The sequence below is a fragment of the Cyprinodon tularosa genome, unplaced genomic scaffold, assembly GCF_016077235.1.
Source record: "Cyprinodon tularosa strain WSP-4 unplaced genomic scaffold, ASM1607723v1 ctg1215, whole genome shotgun sequence".
In the NCBI taxonomy this organism is placed as follows: domain Eukaryota; kingdom Metazoa; phylum Chordata; class Actinopteri; order Cyprinodontiformes; family Cyprinodontidae; genus Cyprinodon; species Cyprinodon tularosa.
In genome coordinates, this window is record NW_024038021.1 from 1 (window position 1) to 16,254 (window position 16,254).

Below are 16,254 nucleotides of genomic sequence, written 5' to 3' on the forward strand. Positions count from 1 at the left end.
GCTATCTGAATTTTTGCCCCTGTGCCCAAAATTTTATAATGTAGATAAGTCCTTCCCTTTAGTATAAGGTCGTCCAGCTTGACCAATTGGAAGCTACTTTGGACACTCAGAAAAACTAATTTACGGCCGGGCCCCCCACTAGATTCTAAGGTCATCTGGCTGTCATGAGATAAAGTTTAACAGAATCGATGTGGAATGTTGAGGGCCCCTTTCCTGCCATAAATCTCAAGAACAAACTTAAATTCAGTATTTTGGTTCAGGGAAAGGTTATCTTCACAGCTCAATCTTGCTCTTTTGCACCATTCCACCCCAAAAGATTGAATCCTGCCTTAAACCACATAGAATCAACAGAACATAAAATACAATTCCTTTTTCTCACATATAAAACATAATATTCAATCTAACATATTCAATTACCCCATTAAACCTATATCCTGAGCAATTTTCTAATAGTAAACAAAACATTTTCATTCAAACAATTTCAATTTGATTCTGATATTCACACAGATAGTAAATGAAAGTCAAAATGAAAGTGTTCAACATACCTTTTACACACGCCATAAGATTAACTGTTTTAAAAACTAAAATAATCATTTTTCTTTAACACTTGGTCCTGTCTTCTCTTTAATCTGTTCTGGACGGATTCCTGGATTCTACTGGTTTACCGAACCTGGACTGTTAAGTCTGACAATGGCAGCTCTCCAAGGGGATGGGTTAAATGCAGAGTGACTTTTCAATTATTATGAAACACAAAATACTCATTAAATAAGTAATCATATGGTTCAAAATAATATTTTATTTATTCCCTATGTGTATATATATATATACAGAGAGAGAGGATGCGACAGATGAATATCTATGTATATAGATATATATGGGGGGAGATACAGAGAGATATGTTGATATAGATCCTGAACTATTTCTATAGTTCTGCTGCTTTAGGCTTAGACTGCTGGAGGACATAGGGACCCCTTTTCCTCATTCTGCTTCATTCTATCTCTATAGTTCTGCTGCTTTAGGCTTAGACTGCTGGAGGACATAGGGACCCCTTTTTCCTCATTCTGCTTCATTCTATCTCTATTATGCATCTAGGAGGGGCGTGAATGATAATAAGGCGATCAAGCTGAGGAGGCGTACATGAATCTGAACATCCAAGGCGGAGAACCGAGCCCCTAAATGTCGATCAGATGGATTTGTTGCCTCTATCTTCTATGGAAAACAGTGAACAGTGAAGTATCCGGTCTATAACCAATCACCAGGGAAAGATTGAGGACCAGCTCCTGATTGGTTACTGAGGGAAAACTGGTCCTGCTCTACTGGTTTGCTGACCCAGGATCCCAGTCCGGCCTTGTGGAAGGCTCTGAAGAGGGTCTGCTTAGCCTCATGGTACTCCACCGCCACCTGCTTGGCCTCATGGTAGCTCCCAGGCTTCAGCGTTTGGATGCGCAGGGTGGAGCTCAGCTGTATAACACACAGAGAGACCATGTGAGTCTGTCCAGTCATTTCCCAGGTTCTGCTCACACAGAGGTCCGTCTGGCTTTCCCTGGACTTTACCTTGCTGTGTAAGTCCATCCAGCGGACATATAGAGCTTTCTTGCAGAGTCTGGAAGGTCCACCTCCGTCGTCCTTCCCCGTGTTGCCGTTAATCACCTCCAGACCTTGGTCTCCAACAGTCCAGTTCACACTGAAGCTCGGTGCCTTTCCGGGCTGACGAGCCTCTGTGTTGCTAATTCCTGCAGAGCATCAAGGTCTGGTTGGTTCTGGTTGGTCTCACGTACAGCTGAGGGTCTAAAACACTGAGACAGACCAACCTACAGTTTGCCTGAACCACAGAGTATTGGTCACAGTCTGCGCATTAGGGCCTTTCAAAGACCAAAACAACTTTGGAGTTCAAAGTGGCGGATGTATGAAAACAAACACGCAAATTTAGGTGAAATAACGCAGAACTTTACGAATTTATAGAAGGAAAAAAGGAGGGAATCTCCCAGATTCATGTTATAAACATGAAGACTTTGGAAAAAAAAGTTTAAAATCCATGAGACTAAAAACACAAATTTAGAAGCAAATTTATGAGATTTTAAGCACAGAAATTTAGAAGAAAAATGTAGTAAAATTACAAGACGAGATGTAAAGTTACGAGAAAAAATGTTCAGATTTACAAGATTACAAACATGGTAGTAAATGTACGAGAATAAACACCCAAATTTACGAGTAAAATCACAGAAATTTACGAGATTAGAAACATGCAAATTTAGAAGGAAAAAGTTGAACACCTATTAGACTAAAAAGAAAAATGTAGCAAAATCGCAAGACTAAAGATGTAAATTTACAAGAAAAAAATAGCTAATTTACGAGATTACAAACATGGTAGTAAATGTACCAGAATAAACACCCAAATTTACGAGATTAGAAACATGCAAATTTAGAAGGAAAAAGTAGTAAAATTACAAGACTAAAGATGTAAATTTACGAGAAAAAATTTGCAAATTTACGAGATTACAAACATGGTAGTAAATGTACCAGAATAAACACGCAAATTTACGAGATTACTAACATGGTAGTAAATGTACCGGAACAAACACGCAAATTTACGAGATTACAAACATGGTAGTAAATGTACCAGAACAAACACGCAAATTTACGAGATTACAAACATGGTAGTAAATGTACCAGAACAAACACGCAAATTTACGAGATTACAAACATGGTAGTAAATGTACCAGAACAAACACGCCAATTTACGAGATTACAAACATGGTAGTAAATGTACCAGAATAAACACGCAAATTTACGAGATTACAAACGGTAGTAAATGTACCAGAACAAACACGCCAATTTACGAGATTACAAACATGGTAGTAAATGTACCAGAACAAACACGCCAATTTACGAGATTACAAACATGGTAGTAAATGTACCAGAATAAACCCGCCAATTTACGAGATTACAAACATGGTAGTAAATGTACCAGAACAAACACGCAAATTTACGAGATTACAAACATGGTAGTAAATGTACCAGAATAAACACGCAAATTTACGAGATTACAAACATGGTAGTAAATGTACCAAAATAAACACGCAAATGTACGAGATTAGAAACATGCAAATTTAGAAGGAAAAAGTAGTAAAATTACAAGACTAAAGACGTAAATTTACGAGAAAAAATTTGCTAATTTACGAGATTACTAACATGGTAGTAAATGTACCAGAACAAACACGCAAATTTACAAGATTACAAACATGGTAGTAAATGTACCAGAATAAACACGCAAATTTACGAGATTACAAACATGGTAGTAAATGTACCAGAATAAACACGCAAATGTACGAGATTAGAAACATGCAAATTTAGAAGGAAAAAGTAGTAAAATTACAAGACTAAAGATGTAAATTTACGAGAAAAAATTTGCTAATTTACGAGATTACTAACATGGTAGTAAATGTACCAGAACAAACACGCAAATTTATGAGTAAAATCACAGAAATTTACGAGATTACAAACATGGTAGTAAATGTAGGAGAATAAACACGCAAATTTACGAGATTACAAACGGTAGTAAATGTACCAGAACAAACACGCCAATTTACGAGATTACAAACATGGTAGTAAATGTACCAGAATAAACACGCCAATTTACGAGATTACAAACATGGTAGTAAATGTACCAGAACAAACACGCAAATTTACGAGATTACAAACATGGTAGTAAATGTACCAGAATAAACACGCAAATTTACGAGATTACAAACATGGTAGTAAATGTACCAGAATAAACACGCAAATTTATGAGATTACTAACATGGTAGTAAATTTACGAGAAAAAATTTGCTAATTTACGAGATTACTAACATGGTAGTAAATGTACCAGAACAAACACGCAAATTTACGAGATTACAAACATGGTAGTAAATGTACCAGAATAAACACGCAAATGTACGAGATTAGAAACATGCAAATTTAGAAGGAAAAAGTAGTAAAATTACAAGACTAAAGATGTAAATTTACGAGAAAATATTTGCTAATTTACGAGATTACTAACATGGTAGTAAATGTACCAGAATAAACACGCAAATTTACGAGATTACAAACATGGTAGTAAATGTACCAGAATAAACACGCAAATGTACGAGATTAGAAACATGCAAATTTAGAAGGAAAAAGTAGTAAAATTACAAGACTAAAGATGTAAATTTACGAGAAAAAATTTGCAAATTTACGAGATTACTAACATGGTAGTAAATGTACCAGAATAAACACGCAAATTTATGAGATTACTAACATGGTAGTAAATGTACCAGAATAAACACGCAAATTTATGAGATTACTAACATGGTAGTAAATGTACCAGAACAAACACGCAAATTTACGAGATTACTAACATGGTAGTAAATGTACCAGAATAAACACGCAAATTTACGAGATTAGAAACATGCAAATTTAGAAGGAAAAAGTAGTAAAATTACAAGACTAAAGATGTACATTTACGAGAAAAAATTAGCAAATTTACGAGATTACTAACATGGTAGTAAATGTACCAGAATAAACACGCAAATTTATGAGATTACTAACATGGTAGTAAATGTACCAGAATAAACACGCAAATTTACGAGATTACAAACATGGTAGTAAATGTACCAGAATAAACACGCAAATTTATGAGATTACTAACATGGTAGTAAATGTACCAGAACAAACACGCAAATTTACGAGATTACTAACATGGTAGTAAATGTACCAGAATAAACACGCAAATTTACGAGATTAGAAACATGCAAATTTAGAAGGAAAAAGTAGTAAAATTACAAGACTAAAGATGTACATTTACGAGAAAAAATTTGCAAATTTACGAGATTACTAACATGGTAGTAAATGTACCAGAATAAACACGCAAATTTATGAGATTACTAACATGGTAGTAAATGTACCAGAATAAACACGCAAATTTACGAGATTACAAACATGGTAGTAAATGTACCAGAATAAACACGCAAATTTACGAGATTACAAACATGGTAGTAAATGTACCAGAATAAACACCCAAATTTACGAGATTAGAAACATGCAAATTTAGAAGGAAAAAGTAGTAAAATTACAAGACTAAAGATGTACATTTACGAGAAAAAATTTGCAAATTTACGAGATTACTAACATGGTAGTAAATGTACCAGAATAAACACGCAAATTTATGAGATTACTAACATGGTAGTAAATGTACCAGAATAAACACGCAAATTTACGAGATTACAAACATGGTAGTAAATGTACCAGAATAAACACGCAAATTTACGAGATTACAAACATGGTAGTAAATGTACCAGAACAAACACGCAAATTTACGAGATTACAAACATGGTAGTAAATGTACCAGAACAAACACGCCAATTTACGAGATTACAAACATGGTAGTAAATGTACCAGAATAAACACGCAAATTTACGAGATTACAAACGGTAGTAAATGTACCAGAACAAACACGCCAATTTACGAGATTACAAACATGGTAGTAAATGTACCAGAACAAACACGCCAATTTACGAGATTACAAACATGGTAGTAAATGTACCAGAATAAACCCGCCAATTTACGAGATTACAAACATGGTAGTAAATGTACCAGAACAAACACGCAAATTTACGAGATTACAAACATGGTAGTAAATGTACCAGAATAAACACGCAAATTTACGAGATTACAAACATGGTAGTAAATGTACCAAAATAAACACGCAAATGTACGAGATTAGAAACATGCAAATTTAGAAGGAAAAAGTAGTAAAATTACAAGACTAAAGACGTAAATTTACGAGAAAAAATTTGCTAATTTACGAGATTACTAACATGGTAGTAAATGTACCAGAACAAACACGCAAATTTACAAGATTACAAACATGGTAGTAAATGTACCAGAATAAACACGCAAATTTACGAGATTACAAACATGGTAGTAAATGTACCAGAATAAACACGCAAATGTACGAGATTAGAAACATGCAAATTTAGAAGGAAAAAGTAGTAAAATTACAAGACTAAAGATGTAAATTTACGAGAAAAAATTTGCTAATTTACGAGATTACTAACATGGTAGTAAATGTACCAGAACAAACACGCAAATTTATGAGTAAAATCACAGAAATTTACGAGATTACAAACATGGTAGTAAATGTAGGAGAATAAACACGCAAATTTACGAGTAAAATCACAGAAATTTACGAGATTACAAACATGGTAGTAAATGTACCAGAACAAACACGCAAATTTACGAGATTACAAACATGGTAGTAAATGTACCAGAAAAAACACGCCAATTTACGAGATTACAAACATGGTAGTAAATGTACCAGAACAAACACGCAAATTTACGAGATTACAGACATGGTAGTAAATGTACCAGAATAAACATGCAAATTTAGAAGGAAAAAGTAGTAAAATTACAAGACTAAAGATGTAAATTTACGAGAAAAAATTTGCTAATTTACGAGATTACTAACATGGTAGTAAATGTACCAGAACAAACACGCAAATTTACGAGATTACAAACATGGTAGTAAATGTACCAGAATAAACACGCAAATGTACGAGATTAGAAACATGCAAATTTAGAAGGAAAAAGTAGTAAAATTACAAGACTAAAGATGTAAATTTACGAGAAAATATTTGCTAATTTACGAGATTACTAACATGGTAGTAAATGTACCAGAACAAACACGCAAATTTACGAGTAAAATCACAGAAATTTACGAGATTACAAACATGGTAGTAAATGTAGGAGAATAAACACGCAAATTTACGAGTAAAATCACAGAAATTTATGAGATTAGAAACATGCAAATTAAGGAAAAAGTTGAACATTTATGAGACTAAAAACTTTACAAGAAAAATTGTGCGCCTATTCTTGTAATGTTAGAACTTTATTGGTCTCTTTATTTCATAACACTTCTAAATGTGTCTAAAGAACGTTAATGGAAAACGCCTGCTGGTGTCATTGATATAAATAGACAATAATCTGAGGGCAAAGTAAGTGGATCCAGACTTAATAAGGACTTGGATCTGCTTTAAAGCAGGACTGGTCTCCCGTAACCCAGCATGGGTCAGGGTTTCCCAGGGACCAGAGCCCACCTGAATAATTGGAGTAGTGGAAGCATCATGCTGTGGGGATGATCTTTTTCTCTACCTTAGCGATTAAAGTCATTTCTGTGCCTTCAGATATCGCTAGCAGGTTTCCAGTGAACTAAGTCTGCAGACTGACCGCTGAGCAGAGGCCTGTTCAGGGTGAAGGATGGTGGTAGACGCTCTATCTGAGCCAGCCTCTGGTACATGGCTCTGGACAGGTGGTCGGCGTGGTACAGGCTGCCCAGGATGATGCTGGAGAAGTAGACGGGCTCCGTGAAGTAGGTCAGCAAAGAGCCTTGGAGTCCGACCACGTTCCACCTTTGGGTTTATCAAAATACAGAGAAGAAGCTGAAAAACATTCACTGAAAGGTTGCCGTCCTGAAACCACCCATACGTTCTGCTCAGGATGATCAGGTGTTCATTGTTCATCTGTTTGGATTCTGAGAGAAAAACACTTTTATATTGATAGCATTGCAAAGAAAATGGCGCCCTAGCTTTTGGACTAAAGTTAATATCAGATGAAAAATACCTTATTCTGAAGGAGCCCACATGCCCAGAATGGTTATACAACAGTTAGCCTGTCCTGATCTGCACGTACCTGGCCATCTTATCACTGCAGGACATGGTGAGCAGCCTCTCACCCTGCAGGACGCCCTCCCATGTCTGAGCGGTACTACCACAGCCCACAGGGACGGTTCCTTCACCGGACTGGATCTTGGTCCTCAGCCGCCCACGGGCCTTCCTATTAGGGAGTCCGTCGCTCGGATCTGTTAGGAAAGACACCAGGAGAACGGAGCGCCGAGCTAAAACCTCTGAACGAGGAGCTGAGAAGCTGTCCTCACCCTCAGCTGCAGTTTCGTGAGGTGAAAAGATGCGGGCGTCTCCACAGGGGGAGGAGCTGATGTACAGGTGGAACTGGACCTGTTCTTTCAGCCTGAAGCCTCGTCTGTCTTCACAGCGGGTGAAGATGGAGCTGTGCTGTTCCTCCTCATTGGTGCTGAGGATTAAATCAGCATCAGAGATGATTAGCTTCATATCTTCTGTGGTTCGTAGGGTGGAATAATCAGATACGGCAGCAAGACTCGGATTCCTTCCATGAGAATCGGCGAGTGTAGGTACCAGATCCGCTCTCTTCCTGCTGGTGGCGTTACGCCATATGATCGGTTGACCATCGCCACAATGACGTAAAACATTGCTGTTGCCCAGACAACCATAATAACATGAAACGGCGTCCATGTGATGAGGCGGGAGCATCTTTGGCGTTAGCAGAGGTGGATCTAGGATTCTAGGAGATCGGGGGCTTAGCCCTGAGGCTTCAGATGTCGATTTCTTTTTTCCGTCTTTTTTTTGCTGCGTCGCACACAAAACTAAGATTTGCGTGTACTTCAATTTACCGCAGCAGAGAACCTTATAAGAGAAAAATAAGAAAATACAATAAATAAAATGAAATATAACAATCAGCTAAAACAGCAAACAACACATAGAACCATAAAACTCACACAGTGAAGCCAGAGAATAAAAGTGGGTCTTCAGACCAGACTTAAAACAACCAACCAAGGACTGACCAAGGGCTGACCAAGGGTCATCAAGGACCAACCAAGGGTCATCAAGGACCAACCAAGGACTGACCAAGGACTGACCAAGGGTCATCAAGGACCAACCAAGGGTCATCAAGGACCAACCAAGGGTCATCAAGGACCAACCAAGGACTGACCAAGGACTGACCAAGGGTCATCAAGGAAGAACCAAGGGTCATCAAGGACCAACCAAGGGTCATCAAGGACCAACCAAGGACTGACCAAGGACTGACCAAGGGTCATCAAGGACCAACCAAGGGTCATCAAGGACCAACCAAGGGTCATCAAGGACCAACCAAGGACTGACCAAGGGTCATCAAGGACCAACCAAGGGTCATCAAGGACCAACCAAGGGTCATCAAGGACCAACCAAGGACCAACCAAGGACTGACCAAGGACTGACCAAGGGTCATCAAGGACCAACCAAGGGTCATCAAGGACCAGCCAAGGGTCATCAAGGACCAACCAAGGACTGACCAAGGACTGACCAAGGGTCATCAAGGACCAACCAAGGGTCATCAAGGACCAACCAAGGGTCATCAAGGACCAACCAAGGACTGACCAAGGACTGACCAAGGGTCATCAAGGACCAACCAAGGGTCATCAAGGACCAACCAAGGACTGACCAAGGGCTGACCAAGGGTCATCAAGGACCAACCAAGGGTCATCAAGGACCAACCAAGGACTGACCAAGGACTGACCAAGGGTCATCAAGGACCAACCAAGGGTCATCAAGGACCAACCAAGGGTCATCAAGGACCAACCAAGGACTGACCAAGGACTGACCAAGGGTCATCAAGGAAGAACCAAGGGTCATCAAGGACCAACCAAGGGTCATCAAGGACCAACCAAGGACTGACCAAGGACTGACCAAGGGTCATCAAGGACCAACCAAGGGTCATCAAGGACCAACCAAGGGTCATCAAGGACCAACCAAGGACTGACCAAGGACTGACCAAGGGTCATCAAGGACCAACCAAGGGTCATCAAGGACCAGCCAAGGGTCATCAAGGACCAACCAAGGGTCATCAAGGACCAACCAAGGACTGACCAAGGACTGACCAAGGGTCATCAAGGACCAGCCAAGGGTCATCAAGGACCAGCCAAGGGTCATCAAGGACCAGCCAAGGGTCATCAAGGACCAACCAAGGGTCATCAAGGACCAGCCAAGGGTCTGACCAAGGGTCATCAAGGACCAACCAAGGGTCATCAAGGACCAACCAAGGACTGACCAAGGACTGACCAAGGGTCATCAAGGACCAACCAAGGGTCATCAAGGACCAGCCAAGGGTCATCAAGGACCAACCAAGGGTCATCAAGGACCAACCAAGGACTGACCAAGGACTGACCAAGGGTCATCAAGGACCAACCAAGGGTCATCAAGGACCAGCCAAGGGTCATCAAGGACCAACCAAGGGTCATCAAGGACCAACCAAGGACTGATCAAGGACCAACCAAGGGTCATCAAGGACCAACCAAGGGTCATCAAGGACCAGCCAAGGGTCATCAAGGACCAACCAAGGGTCATCAAGGACCAGCCAAAGGTCATCAAGGACCAACCAAGGGTCATCAAGGACCAACCAAGGGTCATCAAGGACCAACCAAGGACTGACCAAGGACTGACCAAGGGTCATCAAGGACCAACCAACGGTCATCAAGGACCAGCCAAGGGTCATCAAGGACCAACCAAGGGTCATCAAGGACCAACCAAGGACTGACCAAGGACTGACCAAGGGTCATCAAGGACCAACCAAGGGTCATCAAGGACCAGCCAAGGGTCATCAAGGACCAACCAAGGGTCATCAAGGACCAGCCAAGGGCCATCAAGGACCAACCAAGGGTCATCAAGGACCAACCAAGGACTGACCAAGGACTGACCAAGGGTCATCAAGGACCAACCAAGGGTCATCAAGGACCAACCAAGGGTCATCAAGGACCAGCCAAGGGTCATCAAGGACCAACCAAGGGTCATCAAGGACCAGCCAAGGGTCATCAAGGACCAACCAAGGGTCATCAAGGACCAACCAAGGACTGACCAAGGGTCATCAAGGACCAACCAAGGGTCATCAAGGACCAGCCAAGGGTCATCAAGGACCAACCAAGGGTCATCAAGGACCAACCAAGGACTGACCAAGGGTCATCAAGGACCAACCAAGGGTCATCAAGGACCAACCAAGGGTCATCAAGGACCAACCAAGGACTGACCAAGGACTGACCAAGGGTCATCAAGGACCAACCAAGGGTCATCAAGGACCAGCCAAGGGTCATCAAGGACCAACCAAGGGTCATCAAGGACCAACCAAGGACTGACCAAGGACTGACCAAGGGTCATCAAGGACCAACCAAGGGTCATCAAGGACCAGCCAAGGGTCATCAAGGACCAACCAAGGGTCATCAAGGACCAACCAAGGACTGACCAAGGACTGACCAAGGGTCATCAAGGACCAACCAAGGGTCATCAAGGACCAACCAAGGGTCATCAAGGACCAGCCAAGGGTCATCAAGGACCAACCAAGGGTCATCAAGGACCAGCCAAGGGTCATCAAGGACCAACCAAGGGTCATCAAGGACCAACCAAGGACTGACCAAGGGTCATCAAGGACCAACCAAGGGTCATCAAGGACCAGCCAAGGGTCATCAAGGACCAACCAAGGGTCATCAAGGACCAGCCAAGGCTCATCAAGGACCAGCCAAGGGTCATCAAGGACCAACCAAGGGTCATCAAGGACCAGCCAAGGGTCATCAAGGACCAACCAAGGGTCATCAAGGACCAGCCAAGGGTCATCAAGGACCAGCCAAGGGTCATCAAGGACTGGCCAAGGGTCATCAAGGACCAGCCAAGGGTCATCAAGGACCAACCAAGGGTCATCAAGGACCAACCAAGGGTCATCAAGGACCAGCCAAGGGTCATCAAGGACCAACCAAGGGTCATCAAGGACCGACCAAGGGTCATCAAGGACCAGCCAAGGGTCATCAAGGACCAACCAAGGGTCATCAAGGACCAACCAAGGGTCATCAAGGACCAACCAAGGGTCATCAAGGACCAGCCAAGGGTCATCAAGGACCAACCAAGGGTCATCAAGGACCAACCAAGGGTCATCAAGGACCAGCCAAGGGTCATCAAGGACCAACCAAGGGTCATCAAGGACCAGCCAAGGGTCATCAAGGACCAACCAAGGGTCATCAAGGACCAGCCAAGGGCCATCAAGGACCAACCAAGGGCCATCAAGGACCAGCCAAGGGCCATCAAGGACCAGCCAAGGGTCATCAAGGACCAGCCAAGGGCCAACCAAGGACTACCCAAGGACCAACCAAGGGTCATCAAGGACCAGCCAAGGGCCAACCAAGGACTACCCAAGGACCAACCAAGGGCCATCAAGGACCAACCAAGGGTCATCAAGGACCAGCCAAGGGCCAACCAAGGACTACCCAAGGACCAACCAAGGGCCATCAAGGACCAACCAAGGACCAACCAAGGGTCATCAAGGACCAGCCAAGGGCCAACCAAGGACTACCCAAGGACCAACCAAGGGCCATCAAGGACCAGCCAAGGACCAACCAAGGACTACCCAAGGACCAACCAAGGGTCATCAAGGACCAACCAAGGGTCATCAAGGACCAGCCAAGGGCCAACGAAGGACTACCCAAGGACCAACAAAGGGCCATTAAGGACCAGTCAAGGACCAACCAAGGACCATTAAGGACCAGTCAAGGACCAGCCAAGGGCCAACCAAGGACTACCCAAGGACCAACCAAGGGCCATCAAGGACCAGCCAAGGACTAACCAAGGACTACCCAAGGACCAACCAAGGGTCATCAAGGACCAACCAAGGGTCATCAAGGACCAGCCAAGGGCCAACGAAGGACTACCCAAGGACCAACCAAGGGCCATTAAGGACCAGTCAAGGACCAACCAAGGACCATTAAGGACCAGTCAAGGACCAGCCAAGGACTGACCGAGGACCAGCCAAGGTCCATCAAGGACCAGCCAAGGACCAACCAGGGCCATCAAGGACCAATCAAGGGCCATCAAGGACCAGCCAAGGACCAATCAAGGACCAGCCAAAGACCAACCAAGGGCCATCAAGGACCAGCCAAGGACCAACCAAGGGCGATCAAGGACCAACCAAGGGCCATCAAGGACCAACCAAGGGCCATCAAGGACCAGCCAAGGATCAACCAAGGGCCATCAAGGACCAGCCAAGGATCAACCAAGGGCCATCAAGAATCAGCCAAGGACCAACCAAGGGCCATCAAGGATCAGCCAAGGACTGACTGAGGACCAGTCAAGGGCCATCAAGGACCAACCAAGGACCATCAAGGGGTCAGCCAAGGACTGACAGAGGACCAATCAAGGACCAATTAAGGACCAACCAAGGACCAACCAAGGGCCATCAAGGATCAGCCAAGGACTGACCGAGGACCAGCCAAGGTCCAGTCAAGGTCCATCAAGGACCAGCCAAGGACCAACCAGGGCCATCAAGGACCAATCAAGGGCCATCAAGGACCAGTCAAGGGCCATCAAGGATCAGCCAAGGACTGGCCGAGGACCAATCAAGGACCAACCAAGGACCAATCAAGGACCAGCCAAGGACCCTTGAAGGAAAGGGGACATTTAGAATGGCTACTACTGTATGATGACGTCATCAGCAGGAGCCTGAGCAGATCTGGTACCTTCAGGGATCGTGATTTTTAGCTTCTTCTTCTTCTTCTACTCTGCAGCAGTCACCTGAGGAAGAGCTCCAGCTGAGAGTACAGGAACCTGATGAGGGAGCGGCGAGCTAGAATCTCAGCATGGCAGTCATTCAGGGCTAGTCCGCCCTCACTCATGTATTCGCCGTTGATACACTTTGTTCCCGTGGTAACACAGACCACCTGTACCTCCTTCACATCACTTCCTGGATGGGGAAAATGAAAACCGTGGATGACAACATGTTGACAAAGACGTTCAAATGATTTCATTTTTAATAATTCATGTATTTCATGTATTTCCTAATAAACAGGCGGATCTGGGCCCATTCCTTCTGACAGAAATGATAGAGGTGGATGTTTACGGTCAGGTGTTTGGATTCTAGTTGTTTCTGGGTTCTTTACTGTCGTTAACATTCTTGGCATTTCTTTTATTACTTTTTGGATTTAAGTTCTTATTAACAGTGTTCTGCTTCCTGGACATTTGGACCCGTGTTTGTACGTGCAAAACTCAGACCTGGGAGGAGTTTAGAGAAGCTATGGAGAAAGACTATCATTTGGTTTCAAAGCGATTTGGCAAACCAGCCATGGTCTCCGGAGGGGAAAGCGGCGCTAACAATGCTAGCAGTGGTTTTGGCGGGATTGGGGACCTGCCATATTTGGGCAGAGGACCAGCAGCAGGGCTAGAGACAGAGACACCCAGTTAAACAGGTTTTACACCTGGTTTGACTCCCTTCACACCAGTCCCCTCCGTGTCCTCAACTCTCCACACGTCTCCAACCCTGAGCCGAGCAGCTCCACCGCAGCAGATGTTAGCACTGCGCTGGTTATGGAAGACACCACATCGTTTCCTGAATATAACAGCGGCCATGTTGACCTTATTTAGTGCCTGGAATGATTGCTTAATATTTAGTTCATCTCCAGCTTCCCAGACCCTCTGCTTTGGATCTGCCGTTACCCCTGACAACCCCATGTCATTTCCTGTCAGCATTTCACAATAAAAGCACAGGTGAACCTTAACATCTGCTGGTAAATTGTTATCTCTGAACAACTTTTGAATCTCCATGGGGAGACCATCAGTTTTTGGGAAAAAGATGCACTTTGGTTCATCCAGACGCAGCTGTGAATCAGCGGGACTTCCTGGTTGATCTTCCCCCCTGAGAAAGCCCCGATGCTGGGCAGCAGACAGTGACAGACCCAGCTCTGTGCTGGAGATGAAGGAGGATGAACGGTCCTTCTAAGACTAAATTAAAACAGACCTCTGCAGGGCATTTCTTATCTCTACCTTTACTAACGTTATTTTCTCTTTAGCTTCACCGTGCACACCTTGTTTGGTCTGAATGCACCTTTGCCCCGTGTTAAATACCCAATAAAGAGAGAAAAAAATCTGATTCAAGATGATTTCTTTTGGTCTCTTTGGTTGCAAAAATTTGTTAATTTATTTTACAACTCCACCAGAATGAGGTTCTCCTAACCCTGCTGAGAAAAAAACAACAACACTATGGATTACCTGTTGTCATGACGACACCCGCCAAAACTTTTCTTTGAGCATGCGGAGAGGAGAAGTTGTTGGTGAGTTGGCCGAACTTTTCCATAACCAAACGAGAGACGGCGTCGGCCAGAACCTGGCGACGGAATCAGAAACAAAGCTTCCAGAGCATCAGAGCCGTTAGCATGTAGCGTCTCATCAGGTCGACAGAAAGTGAAATAAAATGCTAAACCTTCCGCTCATCTGCCTGGAATTCGGATGCGAACCCTGGTGTAAACGACGCAGAGAGTTCGGAGAGGCGCTTTAATGTGGAACAGCTTTAAGAAAGCACTCAGCGATGGTGGGGAGGCTAATGAAAATTGCATCTTAGCTACCAGTGTGCAGAGACTTCAGTTTATGCGAAAATAGACTTCCACTACGCTAAACATCTCCACTGAAAAATATAAATCCCACATGACTGTGATGCATCGCATTTGAAAGCTGAGAAATTCTACTTTCTGGAGATAAAGGTGCAAAATCATTTACTTTTACACGACTTAAGCTACATGGCTTCAAACAGGTCCAGAATAATATTTGTTTCTCTGGCATAGAATTTTAAATCAGTGTAATGTAATTAAGCTTTCTGTTCGTGTTGCCGAAAACAGGTGTGTAAAATTTTAGATCTTTAGTCATAAACTTTGTCAAAATGTGACAATTGATCCAAATAGGACCAAAAGTGGATTATTCCAATTTTATGACTAATTTGACAATAAAATCACATTTCTACATAGAGCTATACGCAAACCTTCATTTAAGCACTTCCTGTTATAATTAAAAAATACATTTTTAGCCTTCAAAATGTTGCTAATAATGCGTATTAGAGCCAGGCTAGAGAGTTGCTTCTTATTTCGAGAGTAAAGTCTTGAAAATTATAAGAATAAAATTCGCAAAAAGAATAGTTATAAAATTACGAGAATAAAGTAATAAATTACGAGAATAAAGTCGTAATATTGTAAGAAAAAAGTTATATTTTAGGACAACTCTGGCCCTAATACTCTGTTATACCGCACATCATTAATCGCTATCTTTTAAGCCCGCCCCTACACTTCCAATACTGTCTTATCTTATTGGCTAAAGATATGTCAATCAAAGTAGAATTGGTCCCAACTGATTAAATGTCCACTCCATGAGGAAAAAAGTTAATAATTGTTGGTTAAAACTGTTGAAAGTTGATTATAATTAATAGCTGTTAATCACAATAATTTGAGACACTTTGCCTGTGATTAACATGATAGATTATAAATTATCATTTAATCTTCTAACTCTAATCTATATTCATAATCAAGGAGGTAAAATTGCCTAACATATGGTATCAGGACTGCCTCAGCCTGGCGACCTGCCCAGGTTG

General features: G+C 42.6%; 1 protein-coding gene across 1 annotated transcript in view; it reads right to left on the reverse strand.

The window, feature by feature from the left end:
* Nucleotides 1–766: 766 nt before the first annotated feature.
* The window catches only part of LOC119777136 (double-stranded RNA-specific editase 1-like), a 53,548-nt gene continuing 38,060 nt past the window's right edge, over nt 767–16,254 (reverse strand). The window contains exons 6-12 of the mRNA XM_038275932.1: nt 14,889–15,003; nt 13,419–13,587; nt 7,955–8,109; nt 7,711–7,879; nt 7,249–7,430; nt 1,555–1,733; nt 767–1,461 (exon numbers count right to left, since the gene is read on the reverse strand). Of these exons, the coding sequence (XP_038131860.1) occupies nt 1,243–1,461; nt 1,555–1,733; nt 7,249–7,430; nt 7,711–7,879; nt 7,955–8,109; nt 13,419–13,587; nt 14,889–15,003 (1,188 nt within the window). The 3' untranslated portion in view covers nt 767–1,242. The remainder of the gene's footprint in view (nt 1,462–1,554; nt 1,734–7,248; nt 7,431–7,710; nt 7,880–7,954; nt 8,110–13,418; nt 13,588–14,888; nt 15,004–16,254) is intronic.